We start from the raw sequence: 24,823 nt of genomic DNA, 5'->3' as shown, positions 1-24,823 counted from the left end.
ACTTTTTGATGAAGTTTGGGTTTTTTGGGTTTTTTTGTTGGTTTTTTTTTTTTTTTTTTAATTGCATCAACTGTTTATTTCTCTCCCCTGAGTAAAGAGGAGAGGTTAGACTGGGAAACCGCTAGGGAGGAAAGCAGTGGGGTTTTTTTTGGGAATGGATTTTGGAACTTGCAGGTTGATTACGGTCCAGCAGCTTTCCCACCCTGCGGCTCGTGCCAAGAGCAGGGAGCGCTGCTCTAAATAACACTTTGGCCTTTATGGAAATGTATCAGATGTTCCAGGAGCCTCTGTCTCTGCTTCTCCTACCTCACTTGCTCTCTCTGCAGGATATAGTTAGCACTTCTCTTAGCCTTATATAGCAAGGCCTGATAGTTAGTGTTAACAGGAATAAAACAACAAGGAGCGCTGCCAGATTGCATAAATCAGGCCAGTGTTTGGAATTTCATAAATGCCATGACTTTGGGTACAAGTTGAGCATGCAGAACAATACTGAACTGTTCTCTCTTTATCTCTCCCTCCCTTGCTGAGGGAGGGCAGGGGGAGAGCTGGAATTATGCTGCTTCTTCCATGTTTTTAATTCCCCCCCCCCCCCCCCCCCCCCCCGCTTCATTTTCGTCCCCTTGAAGACCACAGGAGGAGCAGTGGCAGCCGCAGCCAGGACTCTGCCGACGGCCAGGACATCCAGGTTCCAGAGCAGTTTTCAGGATTGCTTCACGGTTCTTCCCCGATCTGTGAGATAAGCGAGGACCCTTTCAGGCTCGTTTCTTCCACGGAGAAAGGAGGCACGGAAGCTACAAGCCACCCACCTGCTATGCAGCTGGAGGATGCTGACTTCTCTGCCTCTGGATCAGTACGGACCAGCTCTCCGGACCAAAACCAGAAAGTAGTCTACGCAACTGTCCAGCACACGCACATCAACCGGGCGGATCCTGAGACTGTAGTCACGCCCCACGTGCTACAGCACCCCGGCGGTGCTGAGGAAGAGGGGGACAGAGCTGTGGGCAGAGCCCACCCAGGGAGCAAGCCCAAAGCCGAGCTCAAACTCAGCCGCAGCTTGTCTAAATCGGACTCCGATCTTCTGACCTGCTCTCCAACAGAGGACGATGCCATGGGGAGCCGGAGCGAATCGCTCTCCAACTGCAGCACTGGGAAGAAGAGGCTGGAGAAGTCCCCGTCCTTTGCTTCGGAGTGGGATGAGGTAAGGCTGGCTTTGCTTAAGAGCTGCTGTGCCGGGAATGAATCCGCACGGCGTGAGCTCCTCTCTATCACACTGGCCTTTAGAGGGGGTCCTGGGTGGTTTTCATTAGTTTTACGAACTCTTACATTGCATTAAATGCTCAGTTATAACTCTTTCAGGTGTGAAAGGCCAAGAGATAGGGTTAACTGGAGTGGGGGAGAAGCAGAATTGCAAGGAGTGAGGGGCTTTCCCAAGTTTTTGAGGTTGCTCAAATACAGGGCTTGATTTTTTTAGGCAAGCCAGATACTTTGGGGATGCAAAACCTTATGAGGGAGAGCTGATAACGGTGCTCCCTGACAAACCTTTGTGTTGACCTCCTCTTCCCAATTCTTCCCCTGTGGACTCTCCCAGCATCCAGAGGAGACGTTTTGGTTCTGGGTCCCTGCTGCTGGGGGGTAAGCAGTGTCCTGGGTTCACGGGGATGGAAGGAAAAAGTAGTTGGGCTGTGTCTGGTGCATTTAATAGCTCCCACTTTCCTCTTCACATATTTATTTCAGAGGCTTGTTAGAAGTCACTTTATTATAGTACAGGAGGCCCATGGATAGTTAAATATTTCATGCTCAGAAAGTTGGCCCTAGTGAACCACTCGGGCGAGATTAAGTGTCCCTCTGAAATTCAGCACCGCAGCATTACTGAAACATTCTTTGGAGATGATTCTCTGCTGGTAGAGCAGCAGCGCTGCGGAAGAGATAAGCTCGGATGAACCACTCTTTGTACACTGAAAGGAAATAAAACCCCTGGCGTGGTGCTGGGGGTGTGGAGCGGTGTGTGCCGGGCGTGTAAACCCCTGGGACGGTCGTGCCCCTGCTCGCCTGTCCTGCGTGCACTGACTGGTGCTCAGCTGCCCGACTCGGAGAGAAAATCATCTTTGGTGGAAGGGGGAGGTATTCAGAGATGCTAAAAGCACACCTCCTAGGTACAAGCCCATCTTTCAGTTCATGCTCTGCTCCTCTCGCTCCCTGCAGTGGTCCAGGGTTGCCAAACACATCTATTTTCTTCTGTAGCTGTTCTGGTTGTAGAGGCATTGCTGTTAATTACCTGGGTGAGTTGTACCCTGCCTGTTAATGAAAGATTCTACAGCAGCAGGCTTGTTAGAAAGGGCTGGGTAATTTTTGCTGTCTTTTTCAAGCCTAACCAAACTGTTTACAGCAAACATGGAAAGGGAAGAAGCCTCTGGTTTTACAGTGCAGCAGGACTTTACCGGTAGCAGAGGTCAAGTGTTAGTGTGCCTGTGCTTCCTCTGCTCAGAGAAATGAACCCGCAGATCTGCTTCCCCGCGCGTAAACAAAAAACATCATTTCCACCCACTGTCAGCCTAAACAAGCCACAGGAGGAAAATCTGCTTTTCCTTCCCGTTACGTTAGGTGAGGAAATCAGAGGAAGAATGTGAAAAATTCACATCTGGCTGCAATGGGGCAGGTCTAACTTTTTTTTTTTTAAAAAAAAATTGTACTATCAAAACCTGACGGTTTTATTTGTCTGCCTGGCTTCTGGCATAATTTAACCGTTTTGTGGAATTGCTTTAATCTGGTAGTACCCTCCTGTGCCTAGAGCAGTGATTTGCCTTGCGGTCCCTTGGCTTTCACAGACCAGCTTCAACGATGCTGGACAGAGGTTTCTCCTCCCTGCCTCAGTTTCCCCATCTGCGAGATGGCAATGGCCTCTTTTTGCAGAATGTGTTTGTTCCCACTGAAAAAACACTCTGTGAAGTGAAATTTTTCTTGTAAGAAAGGAGACAAGGCAGCAGCTGGTGATTCACTGCCTTTAACCTGATTTGCCCTTTCATATCTTAAAGGCTGTATGGAGGCATCTGGGGTCTCGTTCTGACTCCTGGTGCAACAGTTGCAGTCTGATGCTGTCGTCAGGAGGGGCACAGTTCACGGGGCAGAGCTATTTTCTGTAGAAGCAGCATAAAATGGAGCTGCTGATAGTAGTTTATATGGCCAGGGCAGTTCTTGCTATAAAATATTCTAAATTAGACTCCTATGGCTGTTAAGAAATGGGAAAGATGCATCTGTGGGGAACACTTGGGGTTTTTTGCGGTGATTTGTATGCGCAGAAAGGGGCTGATCTAGCTGGTCATGATGGCAACAATGAGATTTCAACGTAAATGTAGTGCTGTTGTTGGAAGTTTAATTAGTTCCCTGAATGGGATAATGCAGCTGCTCTGAATTAGATGCAACTTGCAGCCTCTGAATTTACCAGGCTAATATAAAACCCTGTTGAGCCACCCCTGTTAGCAATGATTTGGCTCTTCCTCTCTGTTGAGGGCAAACAATGGCAGATTTATATGCATTATTCTCTTAATTTCGATAGTCTTTATGCAGGCAACTGAGGAGGAAAGTGATCCGTGCGCTGCTCTAAGCCACACACAGCTGTAGCAAACAAGCTGAGGCTTTTGCCCACTGGCCTTGCCAGCAGGAGGTGTGTCCGTTCGGGGTGCTGGGGACTTGGGGAGGGACCCGTTTGTGTCGTGGACAGATGGGATCCGTGGCAGAGGCTGAGCTAGCATCACTCTGAGCCAGGAGTGACTCTGCTCGGCTAGTCGCGCCGTGGCGGGGAGGTGCAGGCTGCTTGGAAGCGAGGGATCACGTCCCTTCCCCAGCCACGCGCTGCCGGTGCCCTTTGTTGGAAGTGGAAGGTGGTGCCGGCTTTGCCAGAAGGGTGGGATGGGGGAGAAGTGATTCACTTGGCAAAACTCATCCCCGTTCCCAGTCGCAGTTCCCCTGCTCCAAGGATCTGCCCAAATAACCTGCGTTGTGCTCCGGGCTGCCAGGGGGTCTGTTGGGCTTGTCCCAGCTGCCCCCTGACCCGCTGGCTCCTTCCCAGGAGCGTGAAGCTGCACGTGGTGTCCCCCCCGGCTGCTGTCCCACAGAAACTCCTTGTGAACAAGCTGGAGAAATTAAATCCAACAGCGCTGTGTTGCCCAGGGAGAGGGGCGAGGACCAGAAGTGCTCAATCCAGCGCTTGAGTGGGAAGCGAGGTGGGGAAGAAGCGTGCGAGGGGGGGGGTAGAGCTCCTAGTCAGCATAAATATTTGAATCCTTCCAAACAGGGCTGAGGGCTAAAGTGATAAATTTGGTTTTCGTCGTCGGCTCATAAATATTTAGCGGACGGGAGATGAGCACAAAGCAGTGGCAGCTCACTATGAATTTTGTATAGGAGAATAAACTCTGTTTGCACTCCCGCAGGAGGAAGGGGCCTCTTGGCGCCCGGCTTGGCTGCCAGCACCCTTTCCAGGGCGGATTAATTCGCATCTGCTCGGCCTTCCTCCTCCGTGGAGTAGCTCCAGCCCTGCGCATCTGCCTGGGTTGGTGCACACGCGCTGCCGTAGCAAACCTTGCGTCACGCAGAACGGCACTGGAGTCCCCTGGAAACCTCCCACCCCCAGGGTGGGATCCAGGAGGGGCTGAACCGATTTCTCTCCTGATAAGCTATTTCAGGTCTCTTTGGAAGCAACATATGCACGTCTAATACGAATAGTGAGCTGTTTAACAAAAACTAATCTGCAATAACTTCGCTTTATTCTGAGCCTGTGCTATCTAATCGCTCTCAGCCAGGTTTAGGTGTCGAACATTTCTGTCTCCCCCTGCCCCAGCTTCTCTTGCGTTTTGTTCTGTGTCCTTTTATCCATTTGCTGAAGAAGAGAACCTGACCAAGACGAAGTAAAACTTTATCACGGTCACTCACTGAGCTACCCCAGCTCTGCTGAGGAAGCAGCTTCCTGACAGTGAGAACAATTTGTGGGCTGTAGTCTTCCCCAGGAGGAATGATGGCTGGGCTTGGGGACGTTGTAAAAGAGTCCTCTAAAAACTGGGGGGGGGGGTGGGGCTTGCGAGGAAGTCGGGCTGTGACAAATGCTTTCTGTCCCTTAGGTGCTGGCAGGTTGATAAAAGCGATGTCCTGTGCAGCCGCGCTTCGTGCAGCACCGGGCGAGGTGATGAAGTGAAAACCCCTAAATGCAAATAGCGGATAAACGGGCTGTGTTTGTAGAGGAGGAAGAAGAGGGAAGATGTTTGGCTTTGGCAAAACGCAGAGATGCTGGGGAGTGTCTTAGCTGTAGGATTTTCCGTTTAGTGCCTTTATAAAAGGCTTCCGATGCGCCGCTGCTCCCGCCGTTATCTCCGCTGTTCATTTCTGCTCCGTACCCCGTCCTCCTGCCTGCGCAGCCAGGACACCCCACTCCAGGGTAGGGGGTGGGGGGTGGATTTTTGAGGATTTCAGTGTCGTTGGTTTTGATGCACATATGATCCAGGAGACTCGTCCGTGCAATCCAGCGTCACCAGACTGAGCAGGGATGTCTGGAGTTGGAAGCAGGGTGCTGTTGGAGTTGGCTGCTCTTCTGGGGGGGTTGCTGATGGTAAGAGAAATGATGTGTTAAGCGTTGAGGGGCAGAGGAGGAGGCAGGCTACTTGAGAATTGGCCTCAGACCTGGCTCCTGACATTCCTTAATCCTCTGCTTCCAGCTGTCTGCTATCAAGTAAGTGGCTCCAATGCTGAATTTGTAATGAACGTTGGGCTGAGAGGTTCCAGCATCAATTTCACAAAATGAGGTGGCTGCTTTGTGCTCTGGCTTCAGCTCTTCTAGGAAGAGATTAAACCTCCTTCAAAAGAAACTTGGGGAACTGAATAAAACATGCACTTTAGCTTTATTTAGAAAAAAGGAGATACACAGTCTACCATTTTGCATTTCTCCCCAACCCCCCAAGTGAATTAGTTGAAGAATTAATGAATATTCTGTAGCTAATTATGATGCTGGACAACCATCATCTGCTGCGAATAATCGTGGGGCTGCTCCGCGTTTCGCTGTCGCTGCGGAAGGATTTCTCTCCCCTTGGCAGTAACTCTGGATGGGGTGTTTCACCTGTCGCTGGGCCATTTTGGGGGTCTTAATGTCACGGAAGGGTGGGTGGGTGCCAGGAGCAAGCGGCACATCTCTCCTTGCCTTCCATCAGAGGTTTTGAAGAGATGGGGAGCAAGTCCTTCGGGCTTGTGGCTGCTGTTGGGGTGCCTTTAAATACTTGAGCTCCATTAACCTTGTCAGGACTGCTTGGGTGCTTAAGTACCTAGCGGAATTAGTGCCTTAATTACAGGCTTACAGTTGAGGATTAAGAACATTTGCATTGCAATGTGAAACTTTAGAAGAAAGCTCTTGATGCAAAACCTGCCATTGGCTTAAAAGACGCCCAGAAGTTGAAATTCAAAGCTGTGAGCTGGCTTTGAAAGAAAATGCAAATATTTCCCTTGTTATTCAGGGGGAGAGCTGCTATTTTTGTGCCTGGTGAAACTGCATCTTGTAAAAGCCCAGTGGGTTTTGTTCTGACAAGCTCCTGCAGCTTACCTGCCGTCAGGCTCCCCAATGGCCCGAGCTGTAGATCGAAATAATGGTGTTTGGAGTGAAAAACACAGTTGAGAAACCCGCATGTTCAGCCTCTCCGTGTCCGTGCCACCTACGGCACATGGGCTGGCCACGGGTGGCATCACTGGCTTCGTCCTGTGCCTTTGCGTGGTCCTGCATGGTCCGAGGACATCCCAGCCACGTGGGTCACAAGGCTCCTTCCTTGCTTGCCAGCAGCCTTTAGGAAATGGTTATTTTGGTTCAGGTGTTTAAATCTTAACAGTTCCCTTGCCCCTGGGTTTGGCTCCTGCCCCTTCTCGGGGCGGTGTGCTCGGCGTGCTTTTCCAAGAGCTGACCCTCGTTTCTAAGCTCTCATTCCAGTTTTCCCTTGGTCTGTTCGAAATGTTTAATGATTTTATTTGCTTAAGGGAAAAGCAGCAATGTGGTCGGTGTTCTTGTTCTGATTTCTGCTATACTAAACAAGCGTGTCCATCAGGATTTTAATCAAATCAGGGCTGATTATTCTATTATCTCCAGATCCCAATGTTTCCTCTTGTTTTTCCTGTGCTAAGGTCAGGAATTCTTACATCATCCCTTGTGTCAAAACTCTTTTCCCTTTGCCCCCAGCGGTGAGATTTCCTCCATCCTGATTAACTTTTTGAAGTGAAAGCTTTTGTCTTTCCGCGATACAGGTTTGCTTTGTCCCTATTGCAAATGGCCAGCCTGTTAAAATTATAAACCGATGCCGAACTAGGCAGATCCAAGCCAATTTACATCGATTTACCAGTTTTATAGGTAAAATTGGTTGGTGTTCTGGTCTGAAAGGCGAATGTAAGGACAAGTGTAGTTTATTTCTTTGTTTAGCTTGAAGAATTATATTTGCCAGCTCTTTGAATCATATCAATTCATCTGAAACCGGACAGGTGTCAGGGGTGGCTTTTCCCAAAAGCAGGTTTGCAAAATACGATGCGACGTTGCGTCTTACCATGCCTGTGCGGGGAAGGAGGCTTCCATCCACGCTTCAGAAGGATTTGTGAAAGTGCCCTCGATACAGATCTAAATGCACAGTGATTTCTTTCTCCCCTTATTTATAGGGTCACCAATTACAGGCTGAAGACAGATCTAAATTAGTCTGTGTGCATCCAGTGTGCTAGAATAATATCACGATTTCAGTCCGCTGCTGCTACGTGTTAACTTTTCAAGTGCATTAACTCAGTATTTCTGAATCGGAAGCTTTTGATTCTTCTATGCAAATTATTCGTGCTCTGATGGATATTTTAGTTATGTAACCATCTTGTGATCGTTAGTGTTTTTGGGACACTTTTTTTTTTTTTTTTCAGGAACAGAAATGTCTGGCTTCAGTGTCCTTACTAAATTCAGTCTTTCATTATGTTCTCTTCCACTTTACGTCATGTCTTGCAGTACTTCAGAAGCTTTTATTTTTTAAAAGAATGTTTCTGTAGCTCTATCTCAAGTCTCCACCATGCTGTGTTGTACCCTACAAGCTGGAGAAAACCTTTGCACCGAGAGCCTGACGTCATTTTTGGCTTTGTGTGAGGATGCGAGTATGAACGGAGTCCAGCCGTCTCGCTCTTACGAGCAGATGCATTGTCGCGTTTGACAGTCTGTCTTGTCGCGTTCATGTGGAATTTTACTGGGCGTGTGTCAACAAGGAATGTTTGGAGGGCTCTGAAACTGCAGATCCACCACACACCGGTTGTGAAATACAAATTTATACCCGAAGTTCCTTTCCTGTCGGTATGTGTTCAGATTTGTAATTCGGGGATTTGTACAGAAACACAGAGTGGAGGGTGGTGTGAAGCACCAGTCCCTGAGCCTGATCGAAATGAGTTTCTCGGAGACCATATGCAGCCAGAAAAATGTGTGCCTTTATCACTACTGACCAGTTGCAGAACGTCTTGAAATAAATAACAAATTTCATGAGTCCTTGCGTTGTGCGTGGAAAGCACGCGCTGCTGGAGGAGGCTAGAGAATGGGAACTCTGAACTTCAAGTGTTGAAATGTGCCTCGAACAACTGGCTGGCTTTTGTAGTTTAGCTTTGATTTAATAAATTGAGCATTATCTTTTCCAGGCCTTTGGTATTTGTTATGCTGAGCTCATAACACAGGCTGGTATCTTTTGTATACGCAGAATATATTGAGCGATGAAATACGAGGCTTCTGCTCTGTGGGATAGCGATGTCGAGACAGTCAGCTGAAGCACCATAAACCAAACCAGAAATGGTTTATGTGCTGTCACCAATCTAGAAATGAGATTCATGGCCCACGTCCAAATTTCTCAGGACTACAATGGCGCTAAGGAGCCAGCAGGTATTGTCCCAGATCCTCCTCCTCCTGCTCTTAATATTTGCAACTCCGTCCCTTTCAGGTGGATGCTGCGATCCAGCCATCCCTCTGCTCCGAGGGTCTGAGCAGCCCTGCTTCCACCCTCAGGGATGCAGTATCAGTTAGTAATGTCAGGTATCTGTTAACCAAAGCCTTTTCTGGGGAAAATGCCTTAGCTGGCTTGTCTCTTCCATCAGCAGGATAAACTGGGAAGCAGGCTGGACCTAACTGCTTGTTGAAACAGCACCTGCTATATTGTCTCCCGGCTGAACGTCTGCATGCAGCATCTTCTTGGCTTGCCCACTGCCTGCGAGCGCCCTAATCACAGTGGTCTTTCGAGCCTGCGTCGTGTTGGCTTTTGGAAAAGCTGCCGCCTTTTCTGTTGGCTTTGGCCCCTCTGTTGTTATCCGTGCTATTGTCATGTCAAACCTTAATTATTGCAGATCTGCAAAACCCTTGGAAGCCGCAGCGAGTTCAGCGGGCGCCCCGGGGTGCTCGCCGTGCCTCGCTTTGCTGGGCTGTGGGCTGGAAGAGCAGCAAGTGCTTACAGATGCAGCTAATAAATGCGAAGCAGCACGTCGGGTGTAGTGGACTTCATTTCGGTGTGGCTCTCTGGGGAAGGCTGCCTGAGGTGTCTTTTCACCGTGTGTTTCCTTAGACTTGAAATGAGAAGCAGGAGGAGTTGGGCCGGTGCAATTACCGCTGCACCGAGAAGCTTCGAAAATGTAGAAGTATTATTGCCAGTTGTGGGAGGCTGTGGTGTAAATGGGATATTAGTTTTGAGATGCTCAAAAAGGCTAGCTAAAGCTGTTTTTTCATTCAGTCCGTTGCTCTTGCACATGGTGCTGGTCTTTGGTCCCGTTGTGCAATCGCTGCCTGAGTCATTTGCTTGTGCTGACCTCTTCCGTCCCCTCCGGCCCGTAGCCCGCATCTCCTGAGAGATGATTTCACACATTAGCAATTAGAAAAGAAAATCCTAAATTGTGATTAAATAGCTCTGCTTGCTTTTTCCTCCCAGCAACCCCAAAATAACTTGCTGCTGTTTACTAGGAAATCCGTAAAACAGTTGGAAACAGCTAGCAGCATCTCGCGTTCGGCTGGAGTCTCCTCTGAACTGACACAAACTTTCGACTACGATCCCAAAGGTTGAGAGTCAGGCTTCGTGTGCAGGAGCCATCCTCTTTCTCCAGCAACCATACAGCTCCTGGTTGCTTTTACCTTTGCTGGTTTTGGGGTGTGTTACAGTGGTATTGGTACAAAATGGAAAGATCTGACAGAGCTGTGTGTCCTCAGCATCACCCGTTGACCCAAGGTGCCCTTATTGTTCTCCCCTGCTTTTTAGAGCTAACCCCTTAAGCTGTAATGAGCCTGGTCACTTTGTCGTTGGGGGTGTTGTGCTCAAAGGGGTTTTGAAACTGTAGAAGCAGCTTGTCTGGTAGGTTTTTTTGGTGGTTTTTTAGAATTTTAAATCAAATCTGCCCCATCCCTCTGTTGTAGAAGCTTAGAAATAATGAAGTCCTAACCCTTGACACTTTGCAGAATTGCAGAAATTTAAAATACTGATAACCTTTAAACCAAACTTTGTAAGTAGCTTTCAAGAATAAATTATGCTGCTGGAACTGCTATCTTGTCTGCCGAGCTCTAGCCCCAGGCGAGTTTGTACAATAGGTTATGAACTCCTTAATAATAAGGATTTATAATGGGAATCCTGATATATTCGTAATTATGCTTATGCTGCAGGGTGTCATTATAATGCACTAATATCGTACATATGGTAGATAGCGTGCCATTTGTTTCTGTATGTTTTTATTTAATTATAAACTTTATTGCTTAGAGTTTCTGTTTCTTTGACGCATGTGCAGGCATGCTATAGCGTGTCTTCCTTGTGATCCGGCTTCTGGACTGATTTTCTGGACTGGCGATTTCTAAGCTGCCAGTTTGGGAAGGAGCCACAGAGGGAGCAGAAGGCATTGACCCCGCTCAGGTTTTCCTTTGCTCTTGCAGAAGAAGATGGGCAATGGTGCCTAGTACCAGAAATTGTATCAGAAGGGAAGGTAACCCCAGGAAGCACCAAGCAGGAGAGTTTTTGAGGAGAAAAACCCTGTTACATCGTCCCCAGGCGCTCTTGGTGATGACGCAAGCTGACAGTCCCCCCGTGTCGCAGAGGTGGGGATGCTGCTGTCACCTTTGAGGTACTTTCCGTGGTTCAACAGTTCACCCAAGGGGGACCAAAAAAACCCACAACCAAAGTTATTTTCTGCTGGTTTGGTTCCCAGAAGCAACATGCTGCAGTTGGATGTGTGTGCATATACCTATGTGCACGTGCACAGGGACACCTAAACTCTAAATCGTGCTTAGATGGTACCATGGGGTTCCCTGTTCAGGCTGCCCAGCTATCAGGGGCTGATGCAGCAGTGAGGAGCCTCCGAAGAGCAATAGAATAAAACGATCTGTTACATCTCATTCTGTTCCTACCCGATTTAACAAGTCTGGAGTTGTTACAGTGATTTAAGGAGAAAACACTTCATTGGAGCTGTTTCTTCGGTGCACCTGAGTTAACTCCACGAGCTACTTTCCCAGGATAAAAGCCCAAAAGGGGCTCTCCTTTTATATCTCCTTTTATATCAAGGCGTATCTGGATTTTAATGGTAATATTTGGCTTTTCAAAAATAAGCTTCCTGCAAAAGCGCTTGTGTTTGTGCGTGCTGGAAAGAGCGCGCGCTGCATGGGAAGGCTGGTGGATGTAGCCTGGTGTCTGAGGCACACTTCCAACCTCCTCCACACACGCAAATCTCCCCTCCTGGCTGGCTGCCTTAATTTGGAAGTGAGGAAGCAGGCATTTTGTCTAAACAGAGCTGTTTTGTGGGGCCCGGAGCCCAGAGCTTGGTTGGGGATGTGGGGTGTCGTGCTTGTGGAACTGCAGAAGAGCAATGCAGATCATTGTCCGAAGCAGCTGGATGCTCTGCCCACCTTTTGTTCTTGAAGGGGATGGAGAGAGGGGGAAACTCTGCTTATAAACCTTCTGGGGTAGGGACAGCTGTAGCTCTCGACAATATCTGGTCATCTGAACGCTGGCATGCGAGTGTATGTATTTATTTTTTTTCTTCTCTCAGGACGACCTTGCTCTGTCCTTGGGAATCACTGATGCTGCATGCAGAGGCTGAGAACAAAACTTGTGCGTTTATATTGATGGTAAATGTAAGGGCTTTTCATCCATAGGTGAGGTTTTACCAAGCCCCAGCAAGCTGCAGTATGGTAAAGATGCCCCTGAAACCTGGGTGAGTGAAACCTGGGTGAGTGTCCCTCTGATGGAGTGTTGCTCAGTTTTTTGTGCTTTCTGAATGAAGCTTCCTTTCCCTGCATGCAAATGAGTTGCTGCAGACAGCTCCTCTTGCATGAAGCTGTCTTTTATTTTGGAGATAAAAGACCCCAGGACTTGTTTAATCGTCCTCTGTATCTCTCAATGGACTTGCTGGCTCCGAACTTTCAGCGTTGGCTCTGGGGAAGGAAAAATTGGAGAGATTTATATGGAGACCACAGCTTCACGGCTGTCAGGGCAGGGGAGTGGAAACAAGCACGTCAGGGCTGTCTGCAGATCGGTGTCACTGCAGGGTCTCCCCAGGAGGAGGGTTCTTGGTGGCTTGGGTGCCTGGCACCGCAGGCTTCAGGGAGGATGCAGGACCTGGCCATCTCTGGGTCCCCTGCTGATGGTGCAGGGGGGTATCGCAGGAGAGGAGCTGGTTTGCATCCTGCTCGTGTAGAAAGCCGTGAGGCTTCTGCCGGGAGCGCTGGGAGGTGGGGAGTTACCCTGCAGGACTCCAGTGTCGAAAGGTCCTGTCTTGCCAGCAGGGCAAACCTCAGCATCCAGCATGTCCTCCGAGCTGGCTTGGCTTTTGCTGTCCTTCTCCAAACAAATACCTTTTTTTGCCATTAATCAGAACTCAGGCGCTCAGGGTAGTTTGTTTTAAGATAAAGTTCTGTTTTGGAGTAAATTGCCAGTTGCTATGTTTTTGTGGCTGCCTGCCTGCATGGAAGAGCTCACCACTTCCCCAGCCCAGGGATGACTCCCGGCCGCACCCAGCTCCTTGTTTTTTGGGGTATTTTTATTTTTCAGCAAAATGTAGGCAGATGTGAAAATAAATCGGTGCGCTTCAATCCTGGTGAGAGCTTTATAACTCCTTCCCATCGCATCCCTGGTTTTGGTGTTTGATGGAGAACAGTCTCCCATCCTTGCAGCCTTTCCTTCTCCCAGGGTATTTCAGCTCTGCCGTAATTTGTTTCCTTTCCTGGTAGGAATTCAGGGCTCGTTGGCCAAAATATAGCGTGGAGTTGCTACCCATCTGGATCAGGAGTAACAGATACAATTGCGTTAATTTGGGAGGCAAAACTATTTTGCAATTTTACTTCCGTGGGTGTGAAAATAAATTAAAAAAAAATAATTAAAAACCTACCCCAAACCCACCCCTCAACCTGTTCAGAGATGGCCGCTTGGTGCTTCAGTGGAAAAAACCAGGTTAAGCCAAAACAAATCGGAACTGAGTGTTCAGGCTATAACCAAGTCTGAACAGCAGCGCTATATTTAAACATGGTATTTTTGTATTTTAATAATTAACCACTGGGAAAGAACAGCCTAAAAAACTGTAGGGTAGGCTATTTTCAAGGGATCTTCTCTTCCAGCCCCATCTTAGTGCTCTAGAGTGCAGCTGAGGACCGCTTGTGGAGGACAGGGATGCTTAAAAGCATTCACCCCCTCTTTAGGTTTGTGTCCTTTCCCTGCGTTCTTACCTTTGCGACCTCTGAACGGTTAAATCAGCAACAACCTGGTGTTTGAGTTGGTGTGTGACTTGGGAGAATGTTTTCTTTTCGTAGAGAGCCGAGGGCATGAAGCAGGATTTCCCTTTGCATTAATTGTCATCCAGTTTTGACTGTGCATAACCGTGACCGCCTCCGGCTCACCCCGACGGTTAGCAAAGCACGGGTTGGGAAAGGTAATCCTTCGCCACGTGATTATTTCATTCCTGGTTTATGTAGCACAAGGCAATTCCCTGCTTTTGAGGAAAAGTGCGCGGGTGTGTTAGCGCTGAAGAAGCACCTGCGGGTCCTCACCGCGGCGTTTTGCCTGCAGAGTTGTCGGGGCCGGGCTCGGAACCCAAAACGCATCACGTCCCTCTTGTATCGAGGGAGGGCAGTGCGATGGGAATGAGTGAACTCAGCCTGGCACTCAGAGCTCGATTGCGGTTTGAATCCAGCCATGGAAAAGGGATGCGGGGAAGGAAGCGAATTTTTCACAGTGTCGGACCGTGGCGCCCTGCCCTGGGCAGCGGAACTCATCCAGCCCATCAGGAGCGGAGCGAGTCGCCATCTGCATTCACGTTCTCTTGTCTGCAGCTTTTGAGCACCTGTCACCTCGGTGCAGGGGGGAGAAGTTGGGTTTCGAAAACCTTTTTCTACATTTAGAGGAAGCAGAAAGGTGGGGAGAGTCCTTTTATCCTGCGCCATCCTCTCTAGGGCCGTAGCTCTGCAGCTGGCGTTGCTGCTTCCCAGCCAGAACCGCAGCAGAGGAGCTGACCTTTCTTAAAACGAAGTTAAAACTTTCTCTTCTTTCATAATGCAGGATGAAAGAGCGAAAGTCCAAGTGGGTAAGGGTGGAAGAGGGCATCCAAGCATGGAGTGCAGTGGGGGCGGGCGGAACGCTGGCTCTTCGGATGCAAAAAATGCTGGGAAATAAATAGGATTTTTTTGTAACGAGCATCTGATGGGAGGGAGCTTCCCTGGCTCTTGCCAAATAGCGGTCAGAGTCGTAGCTCTGACCAAAGAGGGGCTGCAGATGTGGGCTTCGAACCTGCCACGGAAACATGCTCTTGTGCTCTCTGCCTTTCCCAGCAGCGCCGGCAGCAGCCCCCGTGCGTCTCCAGAGCCGGGTCCCAGCACAGCGTAAGAGATCTGCAAAGCGCTTGGCCTCTGCTGCTGGGAGGGACTGGAGGGAGCTGGGGCTGCTTGAACAAACACGCTTTTCTCCTCGCCTCCTTTCTTCCCTCCCTCCCCACCTATTTTATTCCCCACCACCACCCCTCGGTGACTGGTTTTAGTGAAAGCTTGGCTGGGACCAAGTGATTCTTGCTCCAAATGATCCCATGAGACTGAAGAACCTCCCAGGCTTCAAGATCCACTGAAGTAAACATCGCTCAGATAAAGATCCCAGACAGTAGTAGGTACAAGAGCGGCTCCAGCTTAGAAATAAGTCTTTTAATGAAGCTAATTGACATAAATCTTCAAAGCTTCGTGCCATTAAACTTCTGGAGCTTGAACTGAATTGACCTCCAGACCCAAATTCTGCAGCGAGCCCTCAGGGTTGTGGCAGTGTCCCAGAAATCCTGCCGCAGCTCGGGTTCGGTGCCTGCTTATGGAAGGGAATAAAACAGTCGGCACCCGAAGCCCTTGGGCTTATTTGGAAACGAGGCTTTTTATTTTGCACCATCCAAGTATTTCCCTCCAGCCTTGCGTGGCCTTTCCGTCCCGATGATGCATAAGGGCACGGTGAAATTTTAAGGCTTTGCTGGGGGAGCGTTTGCTGCTTCGGAGGGGCAAAAGCAGATAAAGCGGGTGCTTCTTGCCGAAATGATACCTGGCAAAGATGTGCCTGAAGCTCTTGTGTAAATCGGCAACCTCTGCTGAGAAATACGAGGCAATTGCTAGTCCTCAGTTAATTCACATTGTCTACGGGCTTGAGCAAAGCTGCTGCATCGCTCGCGCGTCCTTCAGGCTCCGTCGTGGCTAATGAGAACGGGGAAAGCTCTAAACCCAGCCTGCGGAGGGGAGCGGGGCTGATGGAGTGAAGGTGACACAGCCGCCTCCAACGGAGGGGAACACTTGAAAAGCATAATTGGGGTAGAAGAAATACTCAGCATCGCAAGGCAGACTTTAAATTCAGGTTTTTTTCCTCTTAACTGGTTCGAGTTTAGCTGATCTTACACTTCTGTTGCTGATACTGCAGAGCTGCTCCTTTACACAAGAGCTTGAGGTTAGCTGACAAAAAAACCCAACTTTTTCTTGCCGTTCTCCAAGCTGTATTTCTGGGGCTTCCTTATTCAGCCACAGGGATTCTAAATAGCACGATCAGATGACACGATGACTAGCCGTGCAATTTTTATCTGAAGCAACGGCGAGTGATGTCAGCAGTTGCCAAATGAACCACCCTGGCTGCCTTGGATTTTTGTCATATAAGGGCTGCCTCTGTCCGCTTGAGCTCGGGATGTTTTTGCCTTTTACTTGGCCTCATCCTTTTTCAGTGCAGCTTTTTAAACTTGAGCTTACACCACAAAATCCCATTTCTTATACGGCTAGCTTGGGGGGTTTGATTAAAGTTCTCAGTGATTTCCGTAAGGAAAAGCTTTCGTGTCCTAGGCTGTCGCATCCATCCTCCTTTGTCATTTTTTACCCTCCTACGAAACAAGGGATCTGATCACTTATCCTCCACCCTGTTAGTGACTCTATTAACCCTTGTCCCAGCATTTGGTGGCGTCTGGCCTTTGTCAGAGACCTGCATGGCTCCGGCAGCCAGATGGAGATCCCGGCGTTGCTCAGGCGTTAGGGTCAGCTATCTCCCAGCTCTTTCAGCAAAGGTCACGTTCAAATTCTGGTTGTGCCCGGCACAATAATCGCTTTTCACGTTCAAATTCTGGTTGTGCCCGGCACAATAATCGCTTTTCACGTTCAAATTCTGGTTGTGCCCGGCACAATAATCGCTTTTCACGTTCAAATTCTGGTTGTGCCCGGCACAACAATTGCTTTTCATGTTCAAATTCTGGTTGTGCCCGGCACAATAATCGCTTTTCACGTTCAAATTCTGGTTGTGCCCGGCACAACAATTGCTTTTGCCTTTTTGTGCTGCAGGGCAGCGTGCTGGTGGCAGGAACCTGGTGTCCAGGGACTTCAAACTCCTTCCTTTAACCCAAATTTCTTTTCAGAACATACATCCCTTTTCTTCCATACATGTTTGAAATCTGATTAAATTTTTTCAGTAATCTATTTTGTATTTATTTAGTAATTTATTTGGATTTATTCAGTAATCTAAAATCTGATGAAATTTTTTTTGGTCTTCAAAGCAAGCTAGCTTTATATTTCAAGCCCAGTACAAGTGCTCATCCTCCTGGTTTTCTAGGGGCAGAGGACAGACATCCTTTAACGACGCCTCTGTACATCGCATGAATGCCTTCTCCCTGGTGAGATTTACTGCTCCCAGTGCACCGCCAGCCTGCTCCCCGCGAGCAGGAAGGGCTTCATTGGAGATCTGCCTTGGCAGGAGCCTTTTAAGACTTTTTGTTTCACTAAAAAAAGAAAAAAAAAACCCAAAAACAAAACCCAACACCCTCCCCCGTGGAACTCAGCTTCAAGCTGCCACGGCTTTGGAATGGATGTCAAACCCCCAGCCCCTCGTGGCATTTCCAGGACCCCTCTTGCTGGCTGGGCACTTCTGGGAGCTCCCGCAGCTGGGATGCAGGCAGTGCAAAGGCAGCAGCGGGATGTGGTCCAGGAAAACTTGGACTCCTTCCACAAATCTATCCTTAAAAGACCAGGGGGCAGAAGGAAGGAGAGGGGAAAAAAAAAAAAAAAAAAAAAAAAAAAGTTGTGTAAGGGTTGATTTCCTCTCCCCAGTCTCTGTTGCCAGTTGATGTATCGACTTTGTATTCAGCAGCAGCCGCTCGGAAGTGCCTCGTAGGAATTTTTTCGTGGGAGATTTCTGTTCGGGAATCTCTCACTGGGGGCTCTTTATTTATATATTTTACTTATTTTTAAATTTTCTCCTTGGTTATAGATTCAAGGCTGGGGTAAGCAACCAGAGCCTCTTAAGTGCTCTTTGGAAAATCGTGAGCTTTAGTGCTTTAGATTACTGAAAACTCTCGATTAACTAACCAAGGTGCAATTTCTCAGGTCTTTTATCTTAACAGAATTAACCTAGTAATTATCACTGTTGGTTTTCCCTCTGCAGCATTGCATTAGAAAGCCTTGATTTACAAATTCTGCTCAAGAATTGTTTTTGAAAAGTTTCTATTCTCATTTAAGAAAATACCTTGTAAGTCGTACCAAAATTACAACTTGCATTATCTTTTTTTTTTTTTTTTTTTTTGGTGGCAAATGCAGTCACTTATATGCAGCTCTTCAGTGGACTTGAAAAGACACCATCTCAGGCAGTAGATGAAAAAAAATATTTATTTTTTTTTTTTAATTGCATGAGGTTTGCCTTGAGTGTGAATTGCTTAAATCAGGGGATGGAATTGTCTTTAGCTCCCTCTCCTGGGTTGGGAAGGCGTTTGCCCCCGTCATGTTGCTGCTTTTGCAAACTTGATCTACTTCCAAACTCTTTCTAAGCATCTCCGCGCTCGGTGGAAGCGGTGAGGAGCACAGGATTGGGAAATGTGATGGTTTAAAAACAAATAAACCAGCCAAACCAAGCCCAGCTCGCTCTCTGCGTGCTGCGAAAGAGCCCGTGAGCCGCGTTCCTCAGGCATCGCTGCTGGTGGAGGTGGGGCTGCATGTGGGGACACGGGGAGCTGAGGAGTTGGGGGGTCCTTTCCTTCTCCCTATTTTTGGGCTCCAGAGGGATGGTTTATGTGGGAGCTGTGTATTTTCAGGCGCTGGCAGGTTATGGAAGGGAAGGCTCTGGGCAGTCCCAGCCTCTGCGCATCCCTCCCCAGTTATCCATCCTTGGGAAGATTTTTCCAGGGAAGGTGTTAAGGGGACCTTGCTTGGGTCAGAGGTTTCTTAACATCCTTTCCTGGATTTCTTTGGCAGTCGTATGGCAGGTGAAATCCCGGGGCCGCCTTTAACTTCCCCTGAGGCTTTCAGAATAATGTAGCGTGTGCTTTTTGTGTTTTGTTTGTTTTGTTTTGTTTTTGTTTTTTTTTATTTTCAGATTGAGAAAATCATGAGTTCCATCGGCGAAGGCATTGACTTTTCTCAGGAGCAGCAGAGGATCTCAGGTAGCGTACCCAGCTCGTGTCTGTCTGTCTCGGTGGTGTGCTGTACAAAAACAAGGTGCTGGCTCCTGCCTACGCATCTTTTGAACCTTAGAGGGGAGAGGCAGGCTCTGGCGCTGGAGGAGCAGCCCTCAACTTCCCAGAGTAACACTCAATACTGCTACTAGCAGTTTTAATTCAATACTCCCCTAGGTAGATTCATTTCATTTTATATAATGCAGCTGTCCTTCCCTCCTAGCAGCCTTGTGGGTGGGGAAGGGGGCTGGGTGGAGAGTGTTGCAGCTGGTACCCCCAGCCTGATGGGGAAGGGGGGGGACCCTGATTACCTCAGTGTTGGTTAATACTCAGCCAGTGACAACAGTGTGTGTTTAGGGGTTTTTTTTTTGCCTGTGGAAACTGCCAGTGTATAAATTTTGGGGCTTAGCATTACCGTTCAGCATATGGTAAATTTTGAGGTGATGCGTTGCACCTTTCGATAACAAAACAAAAGATTAATGCTGAAAAGGGGGGAGTTTTTATGGGTGGCTTCTGATACCTGAAGTGACTCCTTACAGTCCTTCCCTTTGGGTGGAGGGGGGGGGTTGTTGCTGGCTTGTGTGAGTGGCCTGGGACGCTTCTCGTGCTCTTCTGCAAGCTCACGGCAGTACCACGGACCCCGGAGCGGATGGCTCGCGGCTCCTGCTCACACAGCCCAACCACCGCTGTGCCCCGACGCTTAAACCTTCACAGCTGGGCTTTGCTCCGTGCGGAGGAGGAAGAGCAGGTTTTCTGCACGTGCGAAAAAAAAATATCTAATTTGCAGCTGAAAGATGGTGTAAGGACTCTCACCGGTAACCCAGGGATAGAAAGTTCTAATGATCCTGGCTCCTGCAATTCCTCTTGTTCTCAACATAGCCTCTGAGAAAGTCAAACTGATTGCTTACGGTTCTCTCTTGCCTTTCAGAATGTGTTTGTCTCAAGTTTCTGTTCTTCTCTGGTGGGGAGCAACAAAATTTTCTTTAAGCAGTCAGTCCGCAACGGAGCTGCTGCATATTTGTCTTCTGGCTGGTCTCACAATCCCCACAACAATCTTGCTTTTGTTTCAGATACATAATGCAGTAGCAAAATGCTCTTTTTTCTGGCTTTTTTATTCCTCATCTAAGTGTGGGTTTGTCCCTTCGGAAATGTGCAGAACCTCACTAGAGCCCTCCACGTTCTCGTAGTTTGTTCTTTAAGGCTCCCAAAATCCTTCCAGCCCTGGGAGGATGGGACGGGAATTTTGTATTTAGAGTTGTACATCAGAGTGATTATAGCCAAGATATCGGATATCCCCGTTATGTCCTCGGGAATTCACCCATCCCGGCTGCGTGTTCACTGCTGAGTGTGTTTGGAGATAAAGCTGCTCCGGGGGTGTAGCTGGGATGGTTTTCCTCTGGATAAGACAGCAGCTGATGGGGGTGCGTGGGCTTGGAGGGGCTGGCTGGCCACCGGCGGGGTGCCGTGTACATTGGCTCAGGTGAGAAGGTCTTTAGAAGCTGCTTGTGTTTCACAGATTGAGAAACAGTTCCTGGGGACCAGGGATGCTCGAGCAAAGCCTGTGCAGGGCAAAGGGTCCTGCTCAGGCAGTTGGTCTTAACTGGAGCTTACCAAGGGCCGTGTTTCAGTTTGGTCACAATAGAATAAAGCATAAAGACCGGCTTCCACCACCCAGCCTCTAAAACAAACGGTCCGGAGTAGCTGGAGTGTTGTGGCAATTTTTCTCAGCAAAACTACTTTTGTTCTTCAGTCCATAAAATGTTTTTGCCAGGTTGTTTTAACGTCTCTTCTCCAGCTTTCCACCTGCAAAACTCTAGTTGCCCTATCATTGCTTCAAAATGGATAAAACTCATCACAGTTTCTTTTTTCTTTTGTGACCTTGAAGTATGTAGTTTTACTGATTTTTTTTCTAATCAAACTTTATAAATAGTATGTGAGAGGACTTCATTGTGCATTTTGTCTTTGCTTTTTCTAATTTCCATAAAACAAGGTGAGGAAAGAACCGTAGTGTCATTTAGTGCATTGATTTTTCTCAAAGAGAGCGACGTCCTCCTCCAGCCATGTTTGCAACTATTATAACTCTTATCTCCGCAATGCAGCATCAGTACGACGGGAGACGATCCTGGGTTAAAACACCCTCATTTCCATAAATGTTGTAAGTAGAGGCGGCTGGGGTGGAGGGAATAGCAAACCCTGTGCCCAGTTTGTGTTCAGGATCTGGACTGGAGCAGCAAAGAGAACCAAGTCTCGGTTAAAAATCTTCCTCCATGCAGTGACCTCATTGCATGCCTTGGCTCTGCACGTCAAACAGGATCGTTTTGCCATTTTACCAGCTTTTTTTCCTATCCTTTTTCTGCCTTTTTTTTGAGGAAAGTAGATGCTAAGGGGAGGTGGAGCTAACAGAGGAAGGATGCTTTGATACCAGTGCCAATGTCCCTAGACGTGTCTCCATACCATTTGCAGAGCAGGGAAAGAAGCTGCCCCTTTCCCAGATGACTGTCTCAAGGCTTCTACATTTCCAGGCTGCTTGGGAGATTTATTTAAATTCTTCTCTTCCTGGGATGCAGCTTCACTCTGGAAACCAGCAGTTGAAGGAACCTCTCCTCTCCGCTGCTGTAGGCAGAACCCTGGGTCGTCGGGAGTGTTGTCTCCCGTATGGAGCAGAGTCCGTGGCCTTCAGAGGAGGAGATAATTGCTTGGATTTAATGGATGTTTATCCCTTAAACACAAAAAAATGGGCCTTTTGAAACAGCTGTTTGAGATACAGCATGCAGAGCTTGATCAAACGGATGTCGATGAACTCTGTTCCCGGGGGGGACTGAAGGTCCCTAAATATCATGTACTGCTCAAGGGGTTTAGAAAATCTACATCTTGAAAACGTTACCGTAGGCAATGCTTTTTTCTGGTGGTGAGACCAGTTCAGCTGTGGCGGTGCTGCCTGAGTGCCACCATCCCAATAGCTGGGACCAGTCCTGCCTGTCTGGGCACACAGCCTTCTCCCAGTGCCTCTTGGATTTCTGCAGGGGGAGGATCACCCTCCCCAGCTGCTGGGGTTGGTGCAGCGGCTGTGCTGAGAGCAGGGCTGGGGTGATAACTTGTGGGTCAGTGCAGGTGCCGTGGTGCCCTTTGCGTGTGGTTCCTCTGCCACGTGCATCAATTCAGGCGATGCTGGGCTTTTGCTGAGCACACCTGTAGGCAGGGATATCGGCTAAACAAGGCTGCTTGTGGGATATGTGCTTCCCCTCTAAGCATGAATTCTCTTCTCTGCCTTTAAATCAGGAGCAAAAACAGAACTGGAGAGCTCGTTTGCCTTTACTGCAGCACGATAGAGGATGCTGGAGAGCTGCCACTGCGAGGGATTCTGTCCTTTTAAATCCTTCACCTCCAAACTGCTGCATCTGAGCTGCTCTGGGTAGGCAGCTTCTCCTCCTGATGAGATGCTAATACGTATCCGATCTCATCTCCATTTGTCACTTGGGATTTTGCTTTGGCGAGGAGGAATCCACCGTGCCTTCCCAGTGGGAGTTTAACCTCTGCCTGCTCTGGGCACTACCTACTGGTTAGGGCTGCTGTTTCCCTGGGGTCAAACGCCTTTGCAGAGGGATGCGAAACGGTGCGTGGGTTTTGGTTTAAAGCAGTGGGAACTGTTTAGCATCCTGCTGTACGGCAAGCCCTCCGCGAGCCGGTCCGTAGCTGTAGCAGCGCCTGTGATGGATCGATAGAAGAGGTCTAACATGGAGGGGAGAGGAGGAGCCAGCCCTTCAGCGAAAGCTGCTGTTGTGCAGGGACTTTTCAGCAAAATGGACACCCGTCTCTGGAAGCAGGCAGCCCCAGGAGCTGCCTTGGCCTTCAGCCGGCTGTTTTCCTGCAGGCTGCGCCGGGTTACGCTCCGTTTGGGATCCCTCGTCCGCAGATCAGCTGCTGAACATATTCCCTGGTTCTGCTTCCTTTACCTAGGAGCATCGCTAGCCGGAGCGCGGGCAGGGCTTGCCAGTCCCTTGCTGCGCTGCTGAGGGGTGTCCTGGGGGTGCGTGTACCCTTTACGATTTTGTTTGCTGGCAGCATTTAGCTTTTGCTCCTCGGGGCTTTGTTAGGGCCGTTTTAATGCTTCAGGTCATATCACAGATGTGCAGGGAGCTGCAGGGAACTTCCCAAATACTTTCTCATCCTCAAAAATGGGTGAGCTTTGAAGATACTGGGGCTCCTGACTAGTTTGATGTCTGGAATCGCTAATTTGCCTGGAAAAGTAAAAGGGTTTCCTTGGCAGCTACTGCGGCTATAAGGATGTTTGGAGTCTGTGCAAGCCCTTGTTAGATATGACTGCCCCGTGCCTAGGGAAGGCAGGGACCCTTAGAGCCACACTGGGACAAGCCCTGGCCCCGTGACACTCGGTTTTGGGTCCCAGCCGTGCCCCAGACCTCCCATAGAAATCTGGGTGAATAGTTGGTTTCTGTACCTTAAAGGTTTCTGTACCTTAAAGGTTTCTGTACCCTAAAGGTTTCCTCCATAAATCAGGGTAACAAAACTCCCCTGCCTTGCCGCGGTGTTACGGATGAGCCTGGATAAGATACTCAAGTGCATCCTGGAATCTTGATAGAATTTGGAGCTAGAATTTATTTCTTGGCCAATGGGTTTGACCTTTCCATTTCCTCTTGGAGCTTTGTAAGAAAATCTTTAAAAATGTATTTCCTGATCTTTTGAATGGATTTCCCAAGTGGGGAATGGTACAGGTGGAGGAAAGAGGTCTGTCACTGAGCCGTGTGGGTAAACGCTTGTCCAAGGTCGGGGAATTAAGCAACGCCATCTCTTAAAGGGTGCTGGATTCCACCTAACCCTTACCTTAAAGGATATATTATTTTTTTTTTTGGTCTGAGAACAGACGCTTGCGTTCAGCCTGTGTCTCTGCACACGTTTTTGCAGTCACACGTTTATTTAGCTCCAGCAACCCGCTTCTGATCATCCCTTCCTTCCAGACGTGATGAGGAGGAGTAGGGGAGCGCAGGTCTCGGGGCAGAGGCTCAGCACCGCTGTGCCGCAGCATCGCGTCTCGCCGCTGGCTGGGAACGAGGAACCCGCCTGTTCCCGGCTGGGTTACGGGGATGTGTCAGGCGGTGTTTCTCTCCCCAGAAACAGAGGAGGTAGAATCTCGGAATTGTTTAGGTTGGAAAAGACCTTGAAGATGGAGTCCAGCTGTTAACCCAGCGCTGCCAAGCCCTCCGCTCACCCGTGTCCCCAAGTGCCACATCTACGTATCTTTTAAATACCCACAGGGACAGTGACTCCATCGCCTCCCTGGGCAGCCTGTTCTGTTCCGAAGATGGAGAACCCTTTGGGGGAAGAATTTTTTCCTAATCTCCCATCTAACCTCCCCTGGCACAACCTGAGACCGTTCCCTTTTGTCCTGTCGCTTCTTACCTGGGAGAAGAGACCGACTCCCCCCCTGCCTCCAGCCTCCTTCCAGGGGGCTGCAGAGAGGGATGAGGGCCCCCCCGAGCCCCCTCCTCTTTAGGCTGACACCCCCCACCCCCCCCCTCCAGCTCCCCCAGCCGCTCCTCAGAGCACTTGTGCCCCAGCCCCTTCCCCAGCCCCCTGCCCGGCTCTGGACACGCTCCAGCCCCTCTGGGAGTGAGGGGCCCAATCCTGACCCCAGGGTTCAAGGTGCAGCCTCACCAGTGCCGAGCGCAGGGGGGTGATCGCTGCCCTGGTCCCGCTGGCCGCACCATTTCAGTTACAAGCCAAGATGCTGTTGGCCACCTGGGCATGCTGCTGGCTCGTGTTCAGCCGGCTGCCAACCAGCACCCCCAGGTCCTTTCCCACCAGGCAGCTTCCCCTTCCCAGCCGCTCTGCCCCCAGCCCGTGGCGCTGTGTGGGGTGGTTGTGCCCCACGTCCAGGACCAGGCACTGAGCCGTG

At 49.2% G+C, this 24,823-nt stretch overlaps 1 protein-coding gene across 3 annotated transcripts in view; it reads left to right on the top strand.

The window, feature by feature from the left end:
• Window positions 1-24,823, top strand: part of ANKS1A (ankyrin repeat and sterile alpha motif domain containing 1A) — a 112,328-nt gene that overhangs the window by 53,836 nt on the left and 33,669 nt on the right. For 2 of the 3 annotated variants that reach the window (XM_080367768.1, XM_080367767.1), the window contains exons 12-14: window positions 627-1,198; window positions 14,804-14,854; window positions 18,834-18,900. In XM_080367768.1, coding sequence (XP_080223894.1) covers window positions 627-1,198; window positions 14,804-14,854; window positions 18,834-18,900 — 690 coding nt within the window. The remainder of the gene's footprint in view (window positions 1-626; window positions 1,199-14,803; window positions 14,855-18,833; window positions 18,901-24,823) is intronic. The other variant, XM_080367769.1, reaches the window with a different exon arrangement.

This window comes from Falco punctatus, assembly GCF_963210335.1.
Source record: "Falco punctatus genome assembly, chromosome: 17".
Taxonomy (NCBI): domain Eukaryota; kingdom Metazoa; phylum Chordata; class Aves; order Falconiformes; family Falconidae; genus Falco; species Falco punctatus.
Note: the sequence above shows the minus strand (reverse complement) of the source record. Positions and strands in the feature narration are given on the sequence as shown.